The sequence below is a fragment of the Panthera tigris genome, chromosome F3 (assembly GCF_018350195.1).
Source record: "Panthera tigris isolate Pti1 chromosome F3, P.tigris_Pti1_mat1.1, whole genome shotgun sequence".
NCBI classification, from domain to species: domain Eukaryota; kingdom Metazoa; phylum Chordata; class Mammalia; order Carnivora; family Felidae; genus Panthera; species Panthera tigris.
Genome location: NC_056678.1, coordinates 3,514,599 through 3,540,598, shown reverse-complemented (window position 1 = coordinate 3,540,598; position 26,000 = coordinate 3,514,599). Strand labels below are relative to the sequence as shown.

The 26,000-nt window shown below is 44.4% G+C and overlaps 1 protein-coding gene across 3 annotated transcripts in view; it reads left to right on the top strand.

Moving 5' to 3' along the window:
- The window catches only part of CDC42BPA (CDC42 binding protein kinase alpha), a 318,266-nt gene that overhangs the window by 94,198 nt on the left and 198,068 nt on the right, over nt 1-26,000 (top strand). For all 3 annotated transcript variants that reach the window (XM_042976800.1, XM_042976799.1, XM_042976798.1), the window contains exons 3-4: nt 10,068-10,151; nt 18,092-18,187. In XM_042976800.1, coding sequence (XP_042832734.1) covers nt 10,068-10,151; nt 18,092-18,187 — 180 coding nt within the window. The remainder of the gene's footprint in view (nt 1-10,067; nt 10,152-18,091; nt 18,188-26,000) is intronic.

The following is a 26,000-nucleotide window of genomic DNA, read 5'->3' as shown; positions in this document are numbered from 1 at the left end:
ACTTTAATGGATATTGTGTTTTCAGAGAAAACAGAGGTCCTCCCTGTCGAACAGAACACATTTCCTTTTTTTTTTTTTTAATTTTTTTTTTAATGTTTGTTTATTTTTGAGACAGAGAGAGAGAATGAACAGGGGAGGGTCAGAGAGAGAGGGAGACACAGAATCCGAAGCAGGCTCCAGGCTCCGAGCTGTCAGCCCAGAGCCCAACGTGGGGCTCGAACTCACGGACCATGAGATCGTGACCTGAGCCGAAGTCGGACACTCAACCGACTGAGCCACCCAGGCGCTCCCACATTTCCTTTTTTTAACATTTATTTATTTTCAAGAGACAGAGTACGAGTGGGGGAGGGGCAGAGAGAGAGGGAGACACAGAATCCGAAACCAGCTCCAGCCTCTGAGCTGTCAGCACAGAGTCCGACGCGGGGCTCGAACTCACAAACCACGAGATCATGACTTGAGCTGAAGTCGGGTGCTGAACTTTCTTCTTCCTGTGCCTCATGTTTGTCTTCTCTGGCCGGCCACAGGTGAGGGCAGAGGTTGAACTTTATTCATTATCCTAAGTATTTAGCACAGTTCTTTTGAATATGATGATTTTCCTAATTAGATTAAAAGCAGGAAAATGAAGTTCTTGCTTCTTTCATGCTTCTCTGTTTTGACTAGTGAAAATAATACTTACTAAACATGTACTGCCGTCGAAATACATTCCATGCCCTTGGTTGCGGTCACTGTCTAATCACCAAGAGGGAAAGGCGTGTGGCATTGAGATCTACTTCTAAAATTTTCAGGCATTTCTTTCTAATGTTATCTACTCATGGGTAGTAAAATTGGGATGGTTTTGTCAACCTTAATATCTCACTGGCTCTTCTTACCAAATATTGTAAGTCTTCTCCCCGTATGTTGAAATACTTCTTTGCAAACCTCATTTCTAATGGCTCCATAGAAAGTCCATTATGTGGGTGTTGTTCTGTAAGTTACTTAATAACGTTAGGGCTAGAATGTGTGTTCTGCGAATGTCAGGATTTTTTCCCGGTCAGTTCACTTCAACACTACAGCACTTACTACACTGTCTGGTACATCATGGGCACTCGATACATATTTGTGAAATGAACGGATGGATATTTAGGCGGTGCTATTTTTCCTGTATTATGAATTATACTCTCTAAAGTGTATTTGCACATAGTACTTGCACTGCATTTCAAATGGTTTTTCTCGGTAATTTGTCCTAGAATAAATTTCTAGAACAGGATCTTGCTGGTTGAAAGGGTATGGACAAAGTTATATGATTTCAGAGTAGTTTTCTCTATGAAATGATGTCATCTGTGGCTTTCTATTTTTTTATACTTTGGTTTTGTAAATGCTGTTAGCGTTAAAAGTTTTTTTTTTTTTTTTTCTTTCATTTTGTTGAAGTTCATTTCTTTTAATTCAGGGAGCAGGTAGGGGTTTTGTGACTGGGATACAGAGTTGGTGGTGGTGCAAGCTGAGGATTGGACGGTCACTTGAACGTGAGTGGGTGTGCGTGCTACTCTGTAGGAATGGGAGAGTATCAAAGGGTAGTAAGCAGAGTAGTGAGAGTCAGAACAGTAAAAAGGATACTCCTGGTGGTAGTGTGGAGGAACGATTGGAGAGAGGAGAGACCAGAGACACGGAGATCTGGATTTCTCACTCTCTGGTCCCACAGCTAATTAATCACCAACTTTTATGCCCTCAGTCTTCCTTGAATTTCTTCCTCTCTTCCCCCAGTTGGGTCCTCAGTGTCTTTAACCTCAGCCACCGCTGTAACCTTGTTTCTCTCCCTGCCTCAGAACCATTCTCCATTGAGCTGTGAACGTGATCAAGCTAAACCCAGCTCTGAAGAATCGTCCTCTATTATTCATATTTTAAGGCTCTAGCTCAGCAACACAGCATGTGAGCTCTTCCCTTATTTGGACCCCTCAGCCTCGTTTCTTGCTCCTCCCTGCTAGGAGGAAAGTCTTTCCTAGGAAAGAAAAGGGCTTCTTATCCTCAAACGTCTCACCTCTGTCCCCCACACAGATTATTTCTGGCTTTGTGCCTTGCTCATCTGTACCCGCTTCACAAAAGCCCCTCTCTTCAATCAGGCCCCCTCGGTCCCCTTTTTCTGGGGTGCCTTGTGTAAGACTCAGGTGTCTGTCACCTCTTCCAACAAACTTTAACATATATATTCACATATTGCCTCCCTTCCCCACTCTTCACCTTCTGGGTCAGGCATCCGTCTTCTGGGCTTTTATGTAGGACCTTGTTTTTACCTTTTCCAGGTTGTGCTGTGATTGTCTGGTTAGGTATGTCTCCCACATTGAACTGTGAAGGCAAGAGCTCTTTTTATTTATGTTTGTATTCTCAGCAGTAAACATAATGTCTGGCATATAGTCAGGTGGTCAAAAGGGATCTAATTTATGATTTTCTAGATGAAATAATGAGGCGGAGGGGTGTGAGCCAGGCCAGTGGTAATGGGAGAGAAAGGTGGGTGGGAGAGACAGATTGGAAGGAAGTCACTTGGATGGCAGAGACCAGTTACAGGTGGAAGCCATGGGTGATGGGGGGGGGGGTGTGCACCTTAGTAAATGAGCTTGGTATACAGGTTTTTGACTTGTTAAATTTCAGATATTTGTTGGACATTTAGAGATGACGAGTAGGCATATAGAAATATGGCTGTAGATATTAGATCAGGATTTAAGAGACATGAGCATACAGGTGTTAGCTGGGGCATTTGGAATAGATACCCAAATCAGGTAGGGGAGGGGATTTAAAGAGGTGGAGTAGGGATCCTGGGGGAACATTGACCAAGTAAAAGAAAAAGTAGGAGAGTGTACCGATGGCCGACAGTGATGAAGAAAGGTTGAAACGGATGAGAATTGAGAACAATGTTTTTTATTTACAAAGTAGAAGATCATTATTGATCTTTGAGAGAATAATTTTGTTCCAGTGGGGTGAAACAGAAACTAGATTGAAATTAGTGATTGAAAGAGGCTGAGAAGCAAGTAAACGGTGAGCGAGTGAAGAAGCAAGCACACACTCGTCTTTAAAAATGTGCTTTGTGGGGACATGGTGTCTCCTGGAAAAGGGATGTGCCGCCAGGTCCTTGAGGGGAAGGTAGTTTGGCGATACATTTTTCATTTCATTTTCTTGGTTTTGGATGGGAGAGAAGGTCTTGGAAAAGTTTATCGATTGATACTCAGGAAGCAGAAGAAAGGGGGCTGGAAGTCCAGAAAGAAATCTTTACTGGAACAAGGTTAAGAAGGAAGAGAGGGCCTGGGATCAAGACCGCAGATGGTACCGTCAGCCTCGAAAGGGTTCTTCCCTGGGTTCGAAAGGAAGAGGAGTCAGGATTCGTGGAAATGCAGACACGTGTAAAGACAGTGTGAGGGGATGTGAAGGGTATTCTGTGAGGCAGGCCACCAGGTCACGAACTGTGGGGCGAAGGATAAGTCACGGCCCGGGTGGGCTGGGCGGTGGGGGGCAGCCCCGGGGTACTGGAGAAGGTTGGGAAAGGGCAGAGAAGTGATGGTGGGGCTGCAGGTGGATTTCAGGGCCCAGTTGAGGTTGAGCTATGGGAAAACAGAAAGCAATCATAAAAAAACTTTAATAGTAGGTTTTCCCCAAAAAATGGCGGCAAAAGGGACAGCACTAGAGACTGACTTACACGTACCCCCTGGATGGAGTGAGGCAGATCGCTAAGGACGGCCGTATTTGCTCTGCAGGTCTGGCGGAGTGCAGGACCGCTTGGGCGGTCAGGGGACCAGGAGCTAGTTGTGCCTGGGCGGGCACCCCTGGTGCCGTGACCTCTGGAGTCAGCCCACGGTGCTCAGTGCACCACTGATGAGATTGAGAGTCCGTGTGAGAGGGGGCCTTTGGCTTTTCCCTTCTTGTTTGCTGTATTCTTGCCCCTGTGAATATCAGTTAAAATATGTAAAATAAAAGCAACAGACTGAAGGTAATGGACTCTCTTTTAAGACAGTGAATTTTGCATAGAACGGTAGTATTGGCTGGGTTATGAGCTCTTACTGCAGAGTTACTCATGCCTGATTAGAAGAGCTCTGCTGGCCCCACACAGCCCGTATCTATCAGCTGATCCAGGGTGAAAGGACCCTAAAGAGAGAGCCGTTTCCTCCACGGTGTCTTGTCTTCCATCGGGAACTTGTACAGAGGTCTCTCCAGGCTTCCGGCTCACCGGTGGGATCTCCGATGGGAGCGGCGTTTCTATCAATTACGCTTCTCCTTAAAAAAATGAAACTCTGAGAACAAAAGCCTAAGTTCTGTAACGCCTTCAAGAAATGCATAAATCGCGGGAAACAGTCCAGGGGCAAGAGAGACTCGAACGTCAGCCGCTCTGCCAGTTCTGAGCCTTCTGTCTACGACTCCGCTGTTGTCCGTCAGTCACTGCTTGACTTAACGCTGGGTTTTCGTTTCTGCTTTCAGGAAGACCTTTAACTTACGCCCTGGGTGTTGCCCGTCCCAGTTTCCTGGTGGCTCACCGCTTCTGCCTGCTCCAGCCTTGCTCCGGCAGCTTCAAGGCTTGTGAAAGCTTGCTGCTTTGGCCTGCTACCCCTGCTTCAGGTGTCAACAGCTTTTAATTAGCTCGCTTCCTCTGCTGACTGTCACTAGGCCCTCGCGTGTCTGCACACCTAGTCCCGGGGCCGAAAGGACTGAGCTACTCCTCCTTCCTTAAAAATCCTTGTGGCCCGGCTCTCCTGGGATTCGAGGGAGAGTGAGGGAGGTTGGAAGTCTACCGCATGATTCCCTGTCGACAGCCTCTGCGTATACAGGGCTGGTCTGGGGTCCGCAGGGGCACGGCGGCGTGGGCATACTGCCTCGTTAGAGCCTATGTCCGTTCTGATTGGTTATGCCCATGCCGTACCAATTTTTAAATATTCCGACTATGGCTACCGTGTATATGAATTGTGTCTCCATGGAGAGCATACCTCTAGCTGTTGGGAAACCCTAGGTTGCCTGTCAAAGAGACTTAGTTTTGGGGGTTTTTTCCAGTAAATATTTTGAACACCAACTGGTCACTAACAGAACAGTATAAGAAACAAATACGGTGTCTTCCACACGTATTAACAACGATCACCATTAACAAGTCGGTAGGCATCAGGGTTATGGGCGTGGGGCGTGGGAGGACGTCTTCAGGGCCGTGGAACGGCTCGGTACCTCTAGTCTAGAGAGGACTGCCTTTGTGATCAGGCAGCGAGCATGGTCGGACCCTGCCGTCCAGCGGTGTAGGCCTTGAGGTCGTACCTGAAATGTGCACGGCCTGGTGTCAGGCACAGAGGACGCTTGCCCTAAATAAGAGTGGTTTTATTATTTTGTCATCATTATTAATGATGAATGATGATGGACGCTGTACCTTGGAGATGATAAGGAGACGGAGGCATGAGGCAGTAAATAGTGAACAGTAGCCACAGGCAGGAGGTGAAGGGCAGGCTGTGAAGTCAAGACTTGGGAGGCCCTGCGTTTTGCCCCGAGAGCAGCGGGGGCTGGAGTGGCCTCCCACACAAGCGATCTCAGCGACACCATTGCCTCTCTGACCGCAGTGCCCTGTTTTGGTTGACGTGTTAGTGGCAGTTTAGCAGTGTGCTTGAAGCCACTAATACCGATGCCCGGTAACTTTCCTCGTACAAGTTCCCACTCAGATGACAAATACTCATCGTTTATCCATCTGGTACTTAACCAGGCACCTGTTGATTCCCAAGCAGCGGGCATATGCCAGTGAGCAGAGGAGAAAGAGTGACCTCTGCCATCATAGAACTTGCATTCTAGTGAGGAAGGCAAGTGGTAAAATACAGAAGAATATGCAGTTTGTCAAATAAGAGTGAAGGGTAAAGGGAAGCAAGAGATGATCTAGAAAGAGTGACAGGGCAGCGACCGTTCAGGAAGGGACACTTGTCAATTCAGTTTGAGGGAGCAGCCCGTGTCACTTTATGGGGGAGACTGCCTGAGACCCAGGGAATGAGGTCAGATGCCCTGGGTTGGGACCGGGCCAGGCGACCAGAATGTCTGGAGCAGAGTGAACCAGGGAGGGCATGTGAGATGTGGGAGGTGGAAGACGAGAATGTGTTGGCCTGAGGAGTTACGGCAGGTTGACGGTTGTTACCTGGAGGGAGATGGGAAACCGTTGGGGGTCTTGGAGCAGAGGAGTGTCCCGATCTGAGCCACGTTGACGCAGGATCACTCTGACTGCTGGGCTGGGAAGACACCGTGGGGGTCAAGGGCAGAAGCGGAGAGGCCGGGTAGGACCGTCCGGGCAAGATGTGACGGCAGGTTGAACGGGATGGGCTGGAGGAGGTGCGGTGAACCCTGGACTTACTGAGTGCAGACTAGATCTGAGCCCCGCAGGGAAACTGGTGCTTGGCATATTGAAATTGTGTTTAGTATAGAGAGAGAAATCCCGTGTTGCGTGTTGCGGCTATGAGTGCAGAGACTTAAGCTGTGTTTAAGAGCTCATTCGTTTATGTATATTCGTCACTTAGTGATTTTTTTCTGTAGTGTTTGCAGTTTTTCTGACAGTGGAGTGCTTTAAATATGAAGCCTTTGAAGAGACATCTTTGGTGTTTTTAAAAACTACATGTCTGTTCTGTGTTTAATTTATCATCTTCTAGGCCATACTAAATATAGTTTTTATTTATTTAGAAAAAATTTTTTTAAACGTTTATTTATTTTTGAGAGACAGAGCATGAGTGGGGGGAGGGGCAGAGAGAGGGCGACACAGAATCGGAAGCAGGCTCCAGGCTCTGAGCTGTCAGCACAGAGCCCGACGCCGGGCTCGAACCTACAAACTGCGAGATCACGACCTGAGCTGAAGTTGGACCCCTTATGTTTATTCATTTTTGAGAGAGGGGGTAGAAGACAGAGTGGGAGCAGGGGAGGGGCAGAGAGAGAGAGGGAGACACAGAGTCCCAAGCAGGCTCCAGGCTCCGAGCTGTCAGCACAGAGCCCGACGCGGGGCTCGAACCCACCGACCGCGAGATCATGACCTGAACTGAAGTCAGATGCTTCACCGACGGAGCCACCCAGGCGCCCCTGTTTATATTTTCAGTTGAGGCTATTTCTAGCTCTATTTCTGTGTGCCACCACGGATACAAAATTATTAGTAGCTGAAGAGGCTGGAGTTTCTTATTTCATAGTTAACATAAATAAGTTGGGATGTGTAATTGGGGTCGAGCAGACGGCGGTGAAGGCATTGGGCCGTGCAGTGCTTGGTGCGGTGCCTGACAGGGTAACGGCTGGCGCGTGTTGAACACTGAGTTGTAAGCAGTTTGTGCTTGTGTTATTTTCATCTTTACCGCAGTTCTAAAGGTGAGTACTCTTCGTACGTTGTACGTTAGTGCATTAGCTGTTACACGGATGAGAAAAGTGAAGTTCTGAAAGGTTATTTATGCGCCCAGAGTTACACAGCTAATGACAGAGCCAGGCCTCCAGCCCGGTGGTCTGCCCGCAGAGTGCGTCACGGCCGCCCTGAGCAGCCACCCGAGACCCTAGCTCAAGTGCCTGGTGGTCAGTGAATGCTAATTCCCCGCACAGCTCTGTGACCCACAGGCGGTGTTGGGTCCAGTGTTTTTTGGATTTGAGGACGGTAACTCAGTGCTTCTGCTCTGTTTCACCTGGGAGCCTGTTGGGGTTTGGACCAGCACCTCAAAAGCAGGGGCTTTCGTGTTTCTCCAGTGGAGCATGCTTGTTGTCTTTATACTGAATGAGATCAAAGAACCAAAACCCAAAAACCTATAATCAGCCTGATGTCAGAACCTGCTGCCGGATGGCTTGTGAAAGTCTTTTGGCTTTAGAACTGCAGGTAGGGGGTTGTGGACCGGCCTCAGACTCTTAGGGGAGTAGCTGGCATTTAGAACATGCTCGGATACCACAGCGATTTCTCTTCCCAGTGATCACCAGAAACTTCTGTGCTCAAACACAGACCTGGTGAGACGCACGGAGCTAGGCAATCTGAGGAGGGGGAATCTTAAGTCTTTCTTTCCCTGATCAGAATAAGGACAGCTTAAGTGATAGGCAGGGTCCCCTCCCTGTCCTGAACGGAAGCGTGTCGAACTCAGCACTCCTGTCTTTCTGTCTGCACTCCCAGCACATAATTTGAATCTACCGAACAGCTAAACTTGTTTCCAGCCTTTCAGAGGTTTGGGTGAAACAATATTTCAAGTTTCTCCTTGCTCTTTATTATAGTGTTCTTTATCCGCCCCCCCCCCCATCTTTGTTGAGATATTATTGACATATAACATTGTGTACGTTTCAGGTGTACTAAGTAATGATTCAATACTTGTATATATTGCAAACTGATTACCACAGGATGGTTAATATCTCCTCCCATAATTACCTTTTGTTTTCTTGCCGTGAGAACATTTAAGATCTTTTAGCAGTTTTCAAGTGTGTAGCACAATACTGTTAACTGTAAGTCACCATGCTGTACGTCACGTGCCCAGAACGTATTCATCTTATAACTGGAACTTTGTACCCTTGGACCAACACCTCCCCACCCCCAGCACCTGGCAACCCTCCTTCTCTTCTCTGTTTTCATGAGTTTGACTTTTCTTAGATTCCACATATAAATGAGATCACACGGTATTTGTTTTTCTGTGTCTGGCTTAGTTCACTTAGCATAATGCCCTCCAGGTTCATGGTTCATCCGAGTTGTCATAGAAGCAGGATTTCCTTCTTTTTTGTGGTTGAATAATATCCCATTGTATGTGTGTGCCACATTTTCTTCGTCTGTTCATCTGGCAGTGGACATTTAGATTGTTGCTGGGCCATGGACAGCCCCCTTTCTTTAAGCATGAACCCGTTGGGAGAACAGTTTCACTGACCCATCATTTCAGAAATGACTAAAGACTAAAGTGCTTGCACTTGAAATTGAGATATTCCTCTTCTTTCCTACCATTTTGATGGATGAAAAACTCTAATCACAAGATATCGTAACCATTTACGACAATTGCCAAGAAACGTTCTAGTTTGCATTGTGTAATGGCATCATACAGTGATTTTGGTTCTATGGTCATGTTACTTTTATTGCAATCTAATCCAAATACAGATTTATGAAGTGCTCCTAATATGTACATTTGCTGTTGAGATTTTAAAATTTTGACACTTGACTTTAAACCTATTCACTATCCTTGGAAACATCCCTTTGAGCTAGTTGGAAGAGATGCTGTATATAGTTTGTTTTCTACTTCTGCGTATCAGGGTAGCGTTTATCTTCCTCTTCCCAGCCCCCAGTGACTGGAAGCCACCTAGGTCTCCACTTCCGTAGTTCAGGCTGAGCCCTAGCGCATCCCCAGGGAGCTGGAAGGGCCCTTTGAAATTATCTAGTCAAAGGGAAGCAGAGAGGCAGAAACAGAAAGGTAATCAGTTTGTTGAGGCTTATTTATTTTTATTTGACAGCTTTTCGATCCGTAACTAAAATACAAAAAAATACAAAAATGTTTGTTCCTTTTATGGTTGGAAAGGAATGTGTGAAGTCTACAATTTGTAGAGCTGTTAGCCTTAACTGATCTTTAGGTGTGTGTGTGTGTGTGTGTGTGTGTGAGAGAGAGAGAGAGAGACAGACAGACAGACAGACAGACAGACAGACAGATGGAGGTGGGGGTAAGAATATGTGGTGTGAAAAATAGTCTCATTTGCAGTTTACTTTATATTAATTGATTCCCACAAAACAGATTCGTGTTGGCAACACGATTCCGTGCAGCATCGTGTTGGAATCTGGCATGCGGTATTTAACAAGCTCTAGTCATTCCAATGTTGTACATTTTTGGTCAATTTCCTAGTGAGAGTAGATGCTGAGTTTAAATTCTAGAGCAGAAAACTGGAAAAGGAGGATACAGTAAACAATTAGTTGATATGGTGTTAAAAAATAACATCTGTTTGGCACATGTTGACTAATGTAACTTTTTCAACTGACAATACTGTTTGATTTAGGATCTTAGATTACGAACTGCATGGAAGTCATTGATAATTTTGGTATTTACTTTTTTACAGAGAGGAAAAAGGAAAATGGGTAACTGAAAAAAGTTGTATTTGTCATATTTTAAAAGTTGTCTTTCCTTTTCTAGGTTGCTGTGGTGAAACTAAAAAATGCAGATAAGGTATTTGCCATGAAAATATTGAATAAATGGGAAATGCTGAAAAGAGCTGAGGTAAGATTCTCATTATTGGAATGTTTAAATAATGTTTTAGAAATGATTTTAGAGACCTACAAAATTACAGAGACCAATAGATCTTTAAATCATTCAGTAGCATTGTGTCTGTAGTAACGTTATTTTTAAGATAACAAATTCAGCAATTTACAGTTGTGATCTAGTGATGATAAAAGTTATAATTCGTATAATTTCATATCGTCTGAAAGCCAAATGGAAACCCTGTAATGTGGCGCTTAAATATTCATGTGGAAAGGGTGTTTGGAAACCAGTTTAAAACTTTTATGGGAAGAAGTAATGATTGATTTCCAGCTTGATGTAACTTGTTTATATTCTGTATCATCTGTGTTCTGCTCAGAGCAGAGGTCAGCCCGAGCTTTGCGTGTGCCCTCTAAGACTTCTCGTTACTACCGATCACACAGTTAAATTAGTGTTTTTACGCGATTAGAGGACGGCAGTGAAATCTGCTCTTGCAGCAAGTGCTGGTGTTTCTGTGTTGGTCCTAGACACGAAGGAGAGATCGCCGGAGTGAGGTTACAAATGTCTCATTGCTGGTGCGGTATGGTCAGAACTGACGTTACACGTAAATTTGGGGTGGGGTTCTGGAGGTGTCCTGCCGTGTTCGATCCTGGGTGGGGGGCTGGGTGGGGGGCCTCAGGGAAGCAGAACTTACTGGTGTGCAAGTATTTCAGTATTTGAACCTGTAGGAGGTTCATACCGCCGAGCAGGCTGAATATTAGTTCTGGAGGTTAGAGTTCTCTAACGAGAAACAGCGCTTAGAAATCTTCACCTACCAGGGGCGCCTGGGCGGCTCAGTCGGTTAAGCGTCCGACTTCCGCTCAGGTCACGATCTCACGGTCTGTGAGTTCGAGCCTCGCGTCGGGCTCTGGGCTGACGGCTCAGAGCCTGGAGCCTGCTTCCGACTCTGTGTCTCCCTCTCTCTCTGCCCCTCCCCCTCTCATGCTCTGTCTTGCTCTCAAAAACAAATTAAAAAAAAAAAAAAAGAAAGAAAAGAAAAGGAACCTTTACCGACCAGTGCTTGAAGCAACCTGGAAAGCACCAAGCATACGGAGAAAAGCAAAAGCAAAAAAGGTTCCCTTGGTGGTAGATGGGACCGTTAGTGAAATACTTTGTCAGTTGTTTCCTTTGGGAAGTTTGAGAAATGTAACAAAACACGAAGAAGCAGCTAACAGTCACTTATATTCCACCACCTGGAATTAATCACTAACGTTCCGGGGAAGTTGTTGCTTTCAGTCTTATTTTCTATGTGTGTCCTGGGGGGTAAAAACACACACGCAAACTGCAGAAGCGAAATACAGATACATTATTTGTAAAACACTAGCGCGTTACAGATGGAGCTGAAGTCTTCTTTGACCGCGCCCCGCCCCACGCGGCCCCTCTCCACGGGACAGTAACCGTTGAGAAAAGCATTTGGCGACCTTTGTGTCTCTTTCTGGCGCATGCGCCAGTGTCCGTTACGTTCAGTAGCTTCGGTCTTTACTTTGGAATCTCCCTAACACCGAGTTGCCTTACTGTCGCTGGTTGGACTTTGCAGGTGGTGAACACGGAGATTGAATTAGGGCATTCTTCTGAGATGGGGACCGACGGGAGGGAAAGGGGGTGAAATGTTTTCGGGGAGAAGTCAGGCTGTCTGTGGAGCAGCAGCGGTCCCGCGGAGCCCCACGTGAGGCCAGAGGGCTGGCCTTTTCGTACCTGCCGTATTCGGTCACCAACTACGGGCCATCCCCGGAAGGACGTGGCCTCCGGACGGTAGAGTTTCTGCGGCCAAAGATGCTGGCGGCATTGCCAGCGGCTGGCGCTACAGGTCTTACCAGTAAGAAATAGTAAAGAAGCGTGTTCTAATTGTTTCGCGGAAATCATAATTATAGTCAGTTCAGTGTTTTGGCGTTGGAGTTGTGAAAAACGGAGTTAAAGTCTGCACTCTTTTCTTCGAAGTTGGTGTGCCGGGGAGGAAGGTCACTGGGTTGCCTTTGACCACTGACTGGAAGAAGTGGCCCAGATCGAAGATAAAACAAGGAATAATTGGGAAGTAAATATAATTTTGTTGAATTAAGAAACGTTATGGGGTGCCTGGGTGGCTCAGTTGGTTGAGTGTCCGGCTTCGGCTCAGTTCATGGTCTCGCAGTCTGTGAGTTCGAGCCCCATATCGGGCTCTGTGCTGATGGCTCAGAGCCTGGAGCCTGCTTCCGATTCTGTGTCTCCCTCTCTCTCTGCCCCTTCCCTGCTCGTGCTCTGTCTCTCTCTGTCTCAAAAATAAATAAAAACATTAAGAAAAAAATTAAAAAAAAAAAGAAACGTTAGTATATTTTCTTCCTGGGGCAAGATGGAATAAATGTATTTCTTCCTATCCCTCCCCTTAAGTACAGTCTTCAAGGCCTTGGACATTATATATAAAACAAATACAAGAAGACACTGGAAGGCAGAGAGAAGGAGGTGGACCCTGGGGCCTGAGGAACAGCACTTACTCTAGGAAGTCAGTATTACTCAGATAGGAAAGCCAGACAGGGACTATACAAAGAAATTAACCAAAATGCCTCATGAACATAGATAAAAATGTCTTTAGCAAAATGTCAGCAAATAGAATTCAGCTATATATAAAAAGACTTGTGCATATACCAATGATGGATGGTTTTACTTCAAGGATACAAGGCAGATTCAGTATTCTAAAAGAACTATTTGAAACTTGCATTAAAGAAATTCTACATTGAAATTTTTTTAACATTTATTTATTTTTGAGAGACAGAGACAGAACATGAGCAGGGGAGGGGCAGAGAACGAGGGAGACACAGAATCCAAAGCAGACTCCAGGCTCTGAGCTGTCTGCACAGAGCCTGACGTGGGGCTCGAACTCATGAACCGTGAGATCATGACCTGAGCCAAAAGTCAGATGCTTAACTGACTGAGACACCCAGGCACCCCTACACTGAAATTTTTAAAGAGAGATTCATTTTGAACTAGAGTGGAATTGTATTTCTGTGCTTGAATTATCAAGTCCTTTTTTAAACAAATGTTAAAAAAAAAAAACCGCTGCTCTGACCACGACCTCTCCAGCTTTGGGAAACTGGGCCACTCATGATGCTTGATAATTTACAGTTGAGCAGCAACGTGTCTCGATTCTTAACCTGTGCATTGTTGATGTTTCAGACCAGTTTTTCAGGGGTGCCTGGGTGGCTCAGTAGTTGAGTGTCCGACTCTTGATTTCGGCTCAGGTCATGCATGATTCCAGGGTCGTGGGATCGAGCCCCACATCGGGCTCCGTGCCAAGCATGGAGCCTGCTTAAGATTTTCTCTCTCCCTCTGCCTCTGTCCCTGCTCGCATGCCTGCTTGCTGTCTCTGAAATGAAATGAAATGAAATGAAATGAAATGAAATGAAATGAAGTGAAACAAAGTAAGTTTTCAAAGATTTACCTCCAACCTACTGGCTGTATTTCTTTCCATTTAAGTTGCATACCAAATACGTAATTAGTAGGACATGCATTATTTGAAGGTCGTAGGACACCCTCTCTCTTTCTGGGCAGCTGAATAATTGCTAACATCTTATGTTCAGAGATCGCTGTCCCTGCTCATTCATCATCTACAGACTTTGTCAACAGTCCCTGAACTTCTTCCAATAAGTTCTGTAAATGTTACCTTCTCTTCACAGTTATTCAGTGCTTTATAGGAGGTGTCCTCACTCATTTCACTGGAGGGTGTGAAATAGTTGACAGAAATGCTCTCCATTGGAGTTAGTCCTTTCCAGGGTTTTGTCGTCTTGCTGATTACAGAAGATGATAATGATCTCTGTGTCATAGAGGAATAATGTATCTTGGTTGAACGGTGATGGTACCGGTTTATGCCACTTGCCTTATTATTTTTGTTACTGTTGTTATTCCTTTATTATTTTCATAACGACTGGTGCCAGTAATAGTGATATTCATGAATTGAGGCCATTGGATTTGATCTGCCTTATTTCCTGATCTGCCACCTACATTAAAAAAAAAAGTAAGCATGACAGAAAAGTAAAGAAGTAAAAAGTAAAGAAGTAAAAAAAGTAAGAAGTAAAAATATGAAAGGTCCCTTTTCCTTCTTCCAGTATCTAATCTTTCTATTCAAAGTAAACCATTATTAAGAGTTTCATATTTGTCCTTAATGGAAAGTTTTATTATAATGGACTCATACTAAAAGACTGATTTTTCACATTGCTTTTATCATTTAATAATACATATGTTGGATTTTTCTATTTCCATATTTATACATTTATCTCAGCCTGTTAAATCGTCTCATTATACTAAATGGATATATTTTTTAGTAGTTTGATTTTTTTTTTTTTTAAACATTGATGGCCGGGGCACCTGGGTGGCTCACTTGGTTGGGCGTCCAACTTTGGCTGAGGTCATGACCTCATAGTTTGTGATTTCGAGCCCCGCGTCGGGCTCTGTGCTGACAGCTCGGAGCCCGGAGCCTGCTTCCGATTCTGTGTCTCCCTTTTTCTCTCTCCCCTCCCCTGCTCATGCTCTGTCTCTCTCTTCTCAAAAATAAATAAAAACATTAAAAAAAACACAAACATTGATGGCCATTTAGATTACGTCCACATTTTACTATCCTTTTACTCTCTTGAACTGTGCTGTAGTCAAAATCTTTATACGTATACCTCGGAATAGTGAGTTTAATCAAAGTGTGAATTCTCAGTAAGGTGGAATCAAATTATCAACACATTCAGTCATTTCAGCACATCTGACTACGTGCGGCTGGCAGAGAGAAGATTCAGAATGTGAGAAGACAGTGCATCAGAGCCACTCACCACACCTCAGAAGCACGTGCGGCGTAAATAAGAACGAGACGGGATCAGATGCTCATGGTCCGCCACGCTGCTGTTGGCTTCTGTGGTGCTTTAGTTTGTGTACTGAGGTTGTGAAGGGATTCAAGGATCGTTTTTACGTGGCGGGATTTTCATGTTGTGCAGACTAAAATTTATCCACTCCTCAGATTAAACTCCTTGGTAGCGGATCCCCGCCTATTTATGCGCGTGGAGTCCTTGTTAGAACTTCACGAAGCCTGAGGTAACGCATGCATCATGGTTTGGCTAATATTGCTTGAGAACAGGGCTTCTCCGCAGTGACTGTGACATTGGGGACCGGCTAATTCCTTGGGGCATAAGCTGTCCTGTGCATTGTAGGATGCATAGCAGCATCCCCGGCCTCTTCCCGTGCGATTGTCCTAACCACCCCCACCCCACTTGTGACAGCTGAGGACAATGCGACCTACTGGGGCAAAAAAGGAGACTGTGTTTTACATCTAAACTCAGTATCTGAGTATCTTAGGACTAGTTTAATACCTAAATACTTACGGATGAAATCATATGGTATCTGAGATTTGCTTCAAAAAACGCTGTGTGTGTGTGTGTGTGTGTGTGTGTGTGTGTGTGTGTGTGTGTATGTACATGTGCACACACATGCATTTCCATGGAGGGAGGGTGGTCACAAGGGTGAGGGGGTAAAAGGGTGTGGATGGAACAATGACATAGTTGCTGACATTGGTCGATGAGTACATTGTGGGGAAGAGGTGGTTTTACTCTCTTCTCTTGTATGTGTTTGAAGTTCTGGGTCGTAGTTTATATTTTTAAAAATTGTTTTTTCATGGAACAGTTCAGAATAGATTAGAATATACTGAAGTTTCATCTGTTGACAAATAGTCTTTGGAGCGTGATTTGCTTTGGAGTCGCCTATCAAACGTGTTTTAGAATTTAGCTGGAATGTCTTTGAGATTCCGGAAAGCTGTCCTAACAAGATGGTCAGGAGAAAGGAGTCTTCTGGGCTCCGACAGTCCTTACCTCTGTCTCTCTCTCAGACTGTAATTGTAGGTCACGCAAATTCTGAAACAGAACTTAGCAGTGAGTGTGTCGGGTGGTTCTGTTTTCCCTCTAAAGTGAACCAGAGCATCGTGTGGACTTTAATAATCGAAGCGGCAGGTAAAACTGCCCATTTATTTGGTTTAATGATTTTTAAAATTTTCTCTGGTGCTATCTCACGCATGGCTTTGGAAGTTTTGTTTGAGCAAATAAAATTTTATGGAAATACATGGAAAGAATTAGGGTACTCGATTAGGTGATGTTAATTGTTTTGTGTGTCATGGCTGCATTTATTTTTTGGGAAATCAGTAAGTAAGCACCTCCTCTAGGTGGAATACCGTGATGGTTTTTCAGTGTGCATGGCGTATGCAGCCAGGAAGGAGGTGTCTGCGTACTGGTTTGGAAAACTGTTTGGGTATATCATTACTTGAAAAAACAATAACTTGCAGAGCACCGTGGCCTGATTTGCGTAAAGAAAAGGTAGGGGAGGTGAGGTACCACGTGAATGTTGCATGTGTTCACGTGCACACGTGTGTTCACACAGAGGGACACAGATTTTCTAAGAAGACACCGCACAGAGTTCTAGGCGGTGACCTCTGGACACGCGTGACACCGAAAGGGTGTGACTCAGCAGACTGAGATTTTACTTTCAGCCTTCGGTTCTTTTTGAACTTTCTGGTGTGGTGGTTTTTTCAAATTAAAACTAAAGATGATAGATTATCGGGGCACCTGGGTGGCTCAGTCGGTTAAACGTCCGACTTTAGCCCAGGTCATGATCCACGGTTTGTGGGTTCACGCCCCACGTCAGGCTCTGTGCTGACAGCTCGGAGCTTGGAGCCTGCTTCGGATTCTGTGTCTCCCTCTCTCTCTCTGCCCCTCCCCCACTCGTGCTCTCTCTCTCAAAAATAAACAAACATTATAGAATTATAATGTATCATATAAAACCACATAAAAACCATATAAAGCCACATTTCTGAGGTTCTACCTTTATAATATTGGAAATACAGTCTCACAATAAGCTAAAACTTTTATAAATCAAAAAGGAAAAAACAGTCCGTCACAGGAAATGGACAAAGGGGAATGAAGAATTCAAAGAGAAAGTTCGGTTATCCAGTAAGCGTACGTAAAGCTGTTTATCTGTATGGGTAATTAGGAATACGTTAATGAAAAGAGCGGTGACATATGGATTTACACCCATTGTATTGACACATTTCAAAGCCTTTTAATGTCAAATACAGTTGAGGATGTGGGGAATGGGGAGATTTCTACACCGGGGAAAGGGTAGTAATCAGCACAGACGTAGCGGAGAAAATTGGCTCCGTCTGGTAAAGTTGAAAATGCCTCTGGGTAGCATTTCGACCTCTAAGTGTATACCCTAGAGAGATTCTTGCACACTAGCACAAATATGTTCATTGCAACATCGTAATAACAAAATCAGAGGTAACTGTGTTTTCCTGGTTGGGGGTTTGCGTGAATAAATTCCAGAAGATTCAAACGATGGAATGTCACAGCCGTTGAAAGGAAAATAGCCATCATTGAACAAGAAGTAATTGAGTTGCAGAAGGAAAGATCAAATGATAACATTCATGGGAAATTTTCAAATGCAAAGCAATTCTGTTGATTTTGGACACGTACACGTGTGATCCAAGCATATGATGGGAAGAATATAACATATACTACGGATGAGTCATTTTATCAAGGGAGGAGGGCAGGGCAGGGTGAAAGGAGGAAGATTACCACTTATATTTTATGTCCTTAAAATTAAAAAGAACAGAAGTAAAGATGGCAAAATGTTACCGTTTATATTACCTAAATGGGCCGTGGTTGTGAAATGAATCTGTGCACTTTTCTGGTTGTTTGGAACTACAGCAGGAGTTTTCAAGAGAGAATGTTTTCAAGGTATCATTCCTGCTGCTCACTTTCTGAGGGTGCTTGACCTGTAGAAAAGTCCTGGAATACTGGATGTACTCCTTTTCCAGGACAGAAAGCATTAACAAACAGCTTAAGCAATTGTTTGTATAATATATTGCCTAGTTTTACGTGACGTGTCCTCTGATTAAAAAAGTGTTTGTTTTTTTTTTTCCTTTTCAGACAGCGTGTTTTCGTGAAGAAAGGGACGTGTTAGTGAATGGAGATAATAAATGGATTACAACCCTGCATTATGCTTTCCAGGATGACAATAACTTAGTAAGAACCACTTTTACATGTTTCAATATTCTTACTTAATTTTTATCAGCAGAATTTAGCATTATTTTCTTTTAAGCGTTATTTAAATGTAGTTATTATTTAGAATACCACTGAATTTCACAGCATGTAAATTGTCGTCCCCTCCCTCCCCCCCTGGGTAATTTGGTACCTTTCCACTGGAATCTTTTATGCTCTGTAATAGGCAAGTCGATACTAAATCCAGACATTTAAATTCTAGAAAAAGTGCTCAGGATTTTCTCTTTTCACGATTTTCCCAATATATTTGATCTGTAGTATTCTTTTTCTACTTGGAATTTTACACATTTTGCAAAGTGGCCACGTGCCACTTTAAGCGGAGCCGCATTTCACATCCGGGCTCATCTGCTTTTATATGGACATCCCAAACCACGTGGCAGAAGAGATTGGGAATGAGCTCGGAGGAAAACGGGAAGCTGAGAAGCACTGCTGAGTGAAGACTGAAGGAGATGATGGTGGCCGCACGCCCCCACGTACGACCCCTGGGCCTGCTGTTCCAGGCTCTTCGTTTCCTGGCCCCCGTTTTTGTCTCACGGTTTTGTTTTTTTTTTAGCACACGTGTTGAGTCCCTGCCGAGTGCCACGCACAACACTGGGGCCCGGGGTCTAAAAATTAGTACGAAGTCTTGTTCTCGTGACGGACATTTATGGGACGTGTGCCGTGTGCTAGGCACTGCCCTCTAGATCCCAGAGATTCAGTAGTAAGAGACAAAGGATCTCTTTTCTTACTGTTCCGGACGATCAGTCCAAAGCCAAGTAAGTAATATCCTCAGACTTAGCTGAGAAAGTGTAACATTCATTCCAGATGAAGAAAGTAGAACCTTCATTCCCAGGCATGAAGTCAGTGAGGAGCCTTCAGAGACGAATGTCAATGAGCTAAACCCAGAAGGGAGAAGAGGCAGGGAGGGCGTGGTGAACACAAATGTGCAGGGTGGAGCGCCTTGATGGAGGGGAAAGTAGGGGCGTGGGGAGGGGCGGAGACAGATGAGAGAGTCCCAGCACGTGGCACCTGACATGTCACGGGTAAGAAGTCAGCCACGTTTCTCAAATCGGTGGGGTATTTTGGTCTGCAACTCTTGTGTATTTTTAAAAATGGCATTGTGTCTGAGAGCCTGGACGACAGAAATGGAACTGCCTCGATCGGTCTCTTAGCTCCTTCCTCCTGCCTTCCCCCGCCATCGCTCAGGCGTCTCTCACGGAGCCAGGCGTGAACACTGTGGTTTTAGGGCCGTGGAAAGTTTGTGGTAAGAGGGGACGAGGGGCGTCTGAGGAAGGGAGGAAGCCAGGGTGATCACAGTAGGGAAGGGGAGAGGGTGTACAGTGGGGCTTCGAGTGGAGAGCCAACTGGGGAGCTGGGACTTCAGTCTGATTTCAAGAGGGGCTTTAAGAGGGACAGTGAACGATTCCTCTTGTTCCAGGGCCTGACTTGTGGGATTCAGTGCTTAGTAGTTGACGAATCGAGTTGGGAAACCTATTTGGGAAGGAGAAAGTAGAGGAGGGGGAGGGTGGTTAGTTTAATTTGCACATATTGGCTTTGAATTGTCACGTGATCCATTTAGTGGCTTAGACCTGTCAGTCAGGTGCTCCTGAGGGCCGCGAGCACTACGTATCTTGGGGTTCTTCCTCTTCTGGATCAGTTTTCAGCGAACTATGGCCTGCAGCTCAAATTTCGCCCCCTACTTACTTTTGTACAGCCTGCAAGCTAAGAATTGTTTTTACATTTTTAAATACTTGAAAAAAAGTCAAAAGAAGAATATTTTGTGACCCGTGAATGTTCCATAAAATTCACAATTCAGTGTCCATAAAGTTCTGTTGGAGCGCGGCCATGCCTGCCGATGTGTATGTTGTCAGTGGCTGCTTTTGCACTACAAGGGCAGAGGAGTTGGCCTCTTGCGACAGCGGCTGGCACGCTGACACACGGTGACACGTATGTACACGTGAGTCGCGATGCTTTGCACAGCTGCTCGGCAGCCTTCAAATCACAGTGACGGTTATAACTTGATAGCCTTTCCTCTTTTTTTTTAACGTCTGTTTATTTTTGAAAGAGTGAGGGAGACAGCGGAAGCAGGGGAGGGGCAGAGAGAGAGGGAGACACAGAATCTGAAGCAGGCTCCAGGCTCCGAGCTGTCAGCACAGAGCCCGGCGTGGGGCTCGAACCCACGAACCGTGAGATCATGACCTGAGCCGAAGTCGGACGCTTAACCAACCGAGCCCCCCGGGCGCCCTAACTTGATAGCATTTCTAATGCAATACGTATCACTGTACCGTGACGTTTTATGATTCCTGTTGGGAAGAATGCACGTGCAAGTTTACGTACTGTGCTTTTCAGGCAAGCGGAGTGCGGATGAGATTGTTAACGACCCAAACGGCAGCCCAGTGTGACCGGGCGCCGCACCACTGCTGTCCTAGAATGCGGGTGTCCGTGTTGCACAGGGAGCTCTGAGCTCGGGTCGCGGCATTCCCAGCCCACAGGAAGGCAGCCGTCAGGAAGGTCACCAAATATAAAACAATACCTTTTCACCGCAGAATTTCGACACAGAAATGAAACATGAAAAGGATGCAGCAACCATAGGGAGTTCCTGACGGCTCATTTGCCAGGCAGGCAGGAAAGCCACTTACCAGCGTCAGGTTAATTAAATCAGGTGTGTGGCCGCAGAGAGACGTGCTCACAGAAAATAAACTTGCCTCAGACTGTTAGCCTTGGTGAGAACAGTTGCTTAAAGAATGGGGGGCAGTGGGAACAGCATCAGTGGTTGATTTGAAAACCTGGAAACGGGGCGCCTGGGTGGCTCAGTCGGTTAAGCGTCCGACTTCGGCTCAGGTCATGATCTCGCGGTCGTGAGTTCAAGCCCCGCATCGGGCTCTGTGCCGACAGCTCAGAGCCTGGAGCCTGTTTCAGATTCTGTGTCTCCCTCTCTCTGACCCTCCCCTGTCCATGCTCTGTCTCTCTCTGTCTCAAAAATAAATAAACGTTAAAAAAATAAAAAAAACAAACAAACCTGGAAACGATTTTGAGTGGTTGGTTTTGGCTCTTGAGTTGAAAGAGGTTACAGATTGCACTCTGTTGTTGTTAGTTGACGCGTCGGGGCTGAGTTTGAAGTCCCTGACGAATCAGCCTTTGTTAATAGTTTGTGTGGAATAATTATAGTCCATAGTATTTTTGGAGAAGTCGAGAAGATACTACTTTGGTACAACCTGAATGTCCTCTGCTAAGATGCATTGCGGTGGAGAGCGGTGAAAATGTGTGTGGACAGATTGACACATAATGTAAAATATCAGGCGCCTGAAGCCCGTGGATGTCCTTTGTCGTCTTAATCGGCAGGTAGCTGGCAGCAAGTATTTGAATCTGTCGTTTGTTATTGAGCCAGTAATATCCCCGGTCAACTTTATTCGGTGTCATGGAAACAACGGTTACCGTGTTCGTGAATTTTTGTCAGAAGCCACAGCCGCGTGTCCTCACCTGCTGTACATTCGTTGAGTGCTTTTGCGGTGTTAACACTTTGTGGCAGAGGGCAAGATTGAAACATTTCTGAACAAAAAGCCCCACCCTCAGCCGTTATTAGAGAATATTGAATAGCTTTGAAATGCGTTTCTCCTGTAGACTTGACATGTTTTAGGATAAATTTAACCCCAAATTATAAGACAACCCAGCACTTACGTGTAAAACTTACACTACGGGGACATTTTGACATTTAACGTTGTTTGAATCACAGGTAATGTCAAGCTGCTTTATCTAATTCTCATGCTGTCGAAAGTAAAAAGAAACGAGGTCTCTGTTTCCACATAAATTTGTATCAGATAGACCTTTTGAGCTCCAGCTACAGTTAGGACCAGTTTTGGGGATTTGATTTAAGTGCTAAGGAGCTGCCTCGAGTTCAAAACCCGCTTAGCGGCAATTGAGAACTTCACCTAACCTTTAGTTAGAAGTGATTAATCTGCCGTGTAATGACTTGCTTCAACACAAGTAGCAGGACAGTCCCAGAGCGTTCTGCAAAGGCCTTCCAAGCGAGGAGCATGCTCAGTTAAAGTTATATGCTCACGAGGGCCGCCTGGTGGCTCCGTCGGTCAAGCGTCCGACTCTTGGTTTCGGCTCAGGTCATGTTCTCGTGGCTCATGAGTTCAAGCCCCACGTCGGGCTCTGTGCTGGCAGCACGGAGCCTGCTTGGGATTCTCCATCTCCCTCTTTTTCTCTGCCCTCTCCCACGTGCTCTCCATCTTTCTCAAGAAAATAAACAAACTTAATCATCTGCTCATGAATTGATACCAGTAGCCATCTTTGTGAAGACATTTTCACAGATGACGTACGAGCGTCTCGTTACAGATCAGCATTTGCAGAGGGCCGTTAGCTTTAGATCCGGATGATGAGGAACACTGACTCTGAGCCCCAATTAAACAAACTGTTACACCCCCCTCCACCACATAAAGAATTCCATTTTTCTGTTAGTACACCTGTATCACGAAACTCACACTCAGTTATTTTATTTTGACTTGTACTAATAAAAATGTGTGGAGATTGGTTTTCTATCTTATTATATATCTTGATTTTTCCTCTTGGCCTACAAGCGGAAGTGGTTACTGTCTGGCCCTTTACAGGAAAAAATGGGCGGCCCCCTCCTCTTCGTAGATCACAGCGAATACAAGTAGTAGACGAGAATGACTGCCTAGTGCTTGTAAACGAGGAGGGTTCGCCTGGAGAGGACAGAGACAGGGGACCCAGCACGGAGAAGACTCCTGCAGATGGTCAGAGCGAGAGAGAGAGAGAGAGATGGGGATTCTGCCCCATTGAATCTAATGAAGGGGGAGTGGGTTGAGGTGGAGGGAGATGGTTCGCAGTGACGTCAGCTGCACTGTGGTGGTTGGAGAGAAAAGGTAAACCGGAAATACCGTGCCCGCCCACAAACCCTGGTTTTCTGCCTCAGTGGAATAGCGCCTCTCTTGGCCATCTGTATTCTACTTTGTGCCTTCATGGCCCTTGTCCCTGGTACCTTTCGTCCTAGTACCTGTTCTCCCCTCGTCCTGGTGAAGTCCAGTTAATACTGCAAGATTGTGCTCAGATTCTGTGTGTTAAAAGTCGTCTCCAGAATTCCCAGTTTGAATTCATCTTTCTCATTTCATTTTAGCGTTACCTTCTTTCTTAGTGCTGTCGTTATCCGAGTAACATATGTATATATACATCTTTGACTTAAGTGACACGAGCCCTGCTATCTTCAGCAAAAATATAATTAAAAGTTTGTGTAATTTAGTAGTCACGGAGCTCGTCTGATTTAGGCCACATCTTGTCTTTATATCCCTTACGTGCTTGCAGAATGGAATAGTGTGTTTCAAACTTCAGATTGTGACCCGTTGGTGGATCATAAAATCACTGTAAGGGTTACAGCCAGCATTTAAAAAAATTAAGTAAAATAGGAAATGACAGAGTTCAGGCAGTAAGAGGAATTATTGTTTCGTGACATTTATTTCTTGTATGATATTTATTGAACCGTCATATAAATCGTATTTATTATTGTGGGTTTTAGTCAGAATTGTTTAAAAGTCGTGGTGGAGAGCTTTGCATATGTTAGTTCTGTTAAATTGGGTGGGATTATATTTGACTTGATTTAGCCATACTTCTGTGAAATTTTCACAATGAACGTGTCAGTGCAAATATAATCTACACAGATTTGTAGGCAAAATTTCTAAGAGTAAACACACATCAAGTATTTGGTTAGCAAACTTACAGCAGTTCATCATGATGGATTTTTGAAAGCTTTTCGGTAATAAATCCACCAATGACCATGCTTTCTGTTATAGGTAGGTGCAACACTGTGGATTCAGGGATTGCTTAAAACTCTGTATTTCGTTATAAACATAGAAGTTTTTAGGTACAGAACCGGAGTGTCCAAATACCCAATTTTGTATAGCAACATTTTGCCTCATTTTCATTGACAAAAAGCCTGACTTATTCTGTCTCCTCTGAGGTTAGTCTTCTATGTGTCCTTTGCTTTTGACGTTAGAATTGTTTTTTCATTTCTGGGTGAGAAATAGTCTGTATATATCAGTCATTAATTTCTCGGTGAGAAATATCTCAGTGAGAAATAGTCTATATACACACACACACACACACACACATACACACACACATACACACACACACACACACACATATATATATACACATCACTCATTAATTTCTCGGTGAGAAATAGCCTATATATATCAGCCCTTAATTATTTAGAATAATAGTCATAGAATAAAACTACAGAAAATATAGTTTTAGAATAAAAGTTACAGTGTAACTTTTCTTAGCTGAGAGGAAACTTGTGCTGGGTTAGTCTCAAGAGTACAAGTCCTAAATTACCTTGGGTATCATCAAAGACTTTCTTTTGAATATTTATAAAATATTAGAAAATAAAATCATTTAGAAATGTTGGCAAACCTAGTCTTAGATACCAGAAAGGAAATTTTATTACACAGTTCTTTTCCAAAATAACTGTTAGCCCGGAGGTAGCCACATAAGGAACCTGGTCTGTAGTGCTGTGTGATTCAAGAAAGCCATCAGTCTCACGTATAACCTGCTCAAATATCTCTACGGCCAATTGATGAAAAAATTATATAGAGTCATAGCATATATGTGTTTTATTTGCTTCATATAAGTTGGTGTAACTTAATGAATGATATTAAAATGTGATTAGACCCTTTTTAAAAAAAAAAAAAACTCCTTAAACACAAACCTGCTTAGTTGCATCAACACTGTCACATGCAATTCTTATCACTTGGATGTCATTTAGAATATTATGAATCCGTGAAATTTGTGTCTTCTTCATACCTTCTTGTCCGCTGTTTCCTGTTTAGTTCTTTTATCCTGGAGGGGGAAAAAAAGTCAGGGAAATATTTAAAACAAAAATTCTGCTTCTTGAATTAGCATTTGTCAACTGTTTACAGGATGAGAGGCATTTAAATGTTAGATGGTGATTAGTCATACGAACTCCAGACTCTTTACAGGAAACCAGTTTGTGCTGAAGATAGAAATTGTTAGAAAAAGGCACGGAAGGATGAGTGCAGGGTGGGCTCCAGGATTAACTGTGAATGTCTCTGAGAGCAGGATGACTAAACGGACTTCCTCTTCTCCCCAAGGAAACTTCCACAAGTATATCTGTTCTAGGAGACATTCTTTCTCCGGAACACAGTTCATTTATTGTATGCTTTTTCACACGTTGTAGCATTGTTTCTTTGGAATGCAGTTTCTTATAAGCACAAGATTTGAGATGAAGATTTTTTTTTTTTTTTAAGAAATTCGGAGTTGGAAATCTTATGGTGTGCTTTGGCCATGCCTAGTGGTCTGTTTATTTTGGAGGGATGAAAGATTGCTAGAGACTCCGTCTGTGTCTTTAATTTCTTTTTTAGTATTCTGGCACCCTGCACATATTCTTTATGTCATGGGTGTAGTCCGTTTTTTTATCAATGACTCTTTTGAGTACAAAGAAACTGATCTCAGGATCAAGAACCCTGAGCTCTGGTTTTCCGCCCACCCAGGGTATGTTTGGGCAAATCGTTTTAACTTCTTACGCCTCTGATTACACAGCCATAAGGCAGGGACAGCAGCTGTGATCCCTGTGTCTGCTACAGGGACCTTATAAAGATAACCCTGTGCCCGAAGACTGGGACTCCTACTTCATGGAGACAATGAAAGCACTGGTCACTCAAGCATGAACTTGCCACTTGCCATGCTCTAGTCTCAGCATGAACGTTCCCTTTCACCTCCCCTGTATCTGTGTAGATTTACTCATATTTGTACCTGT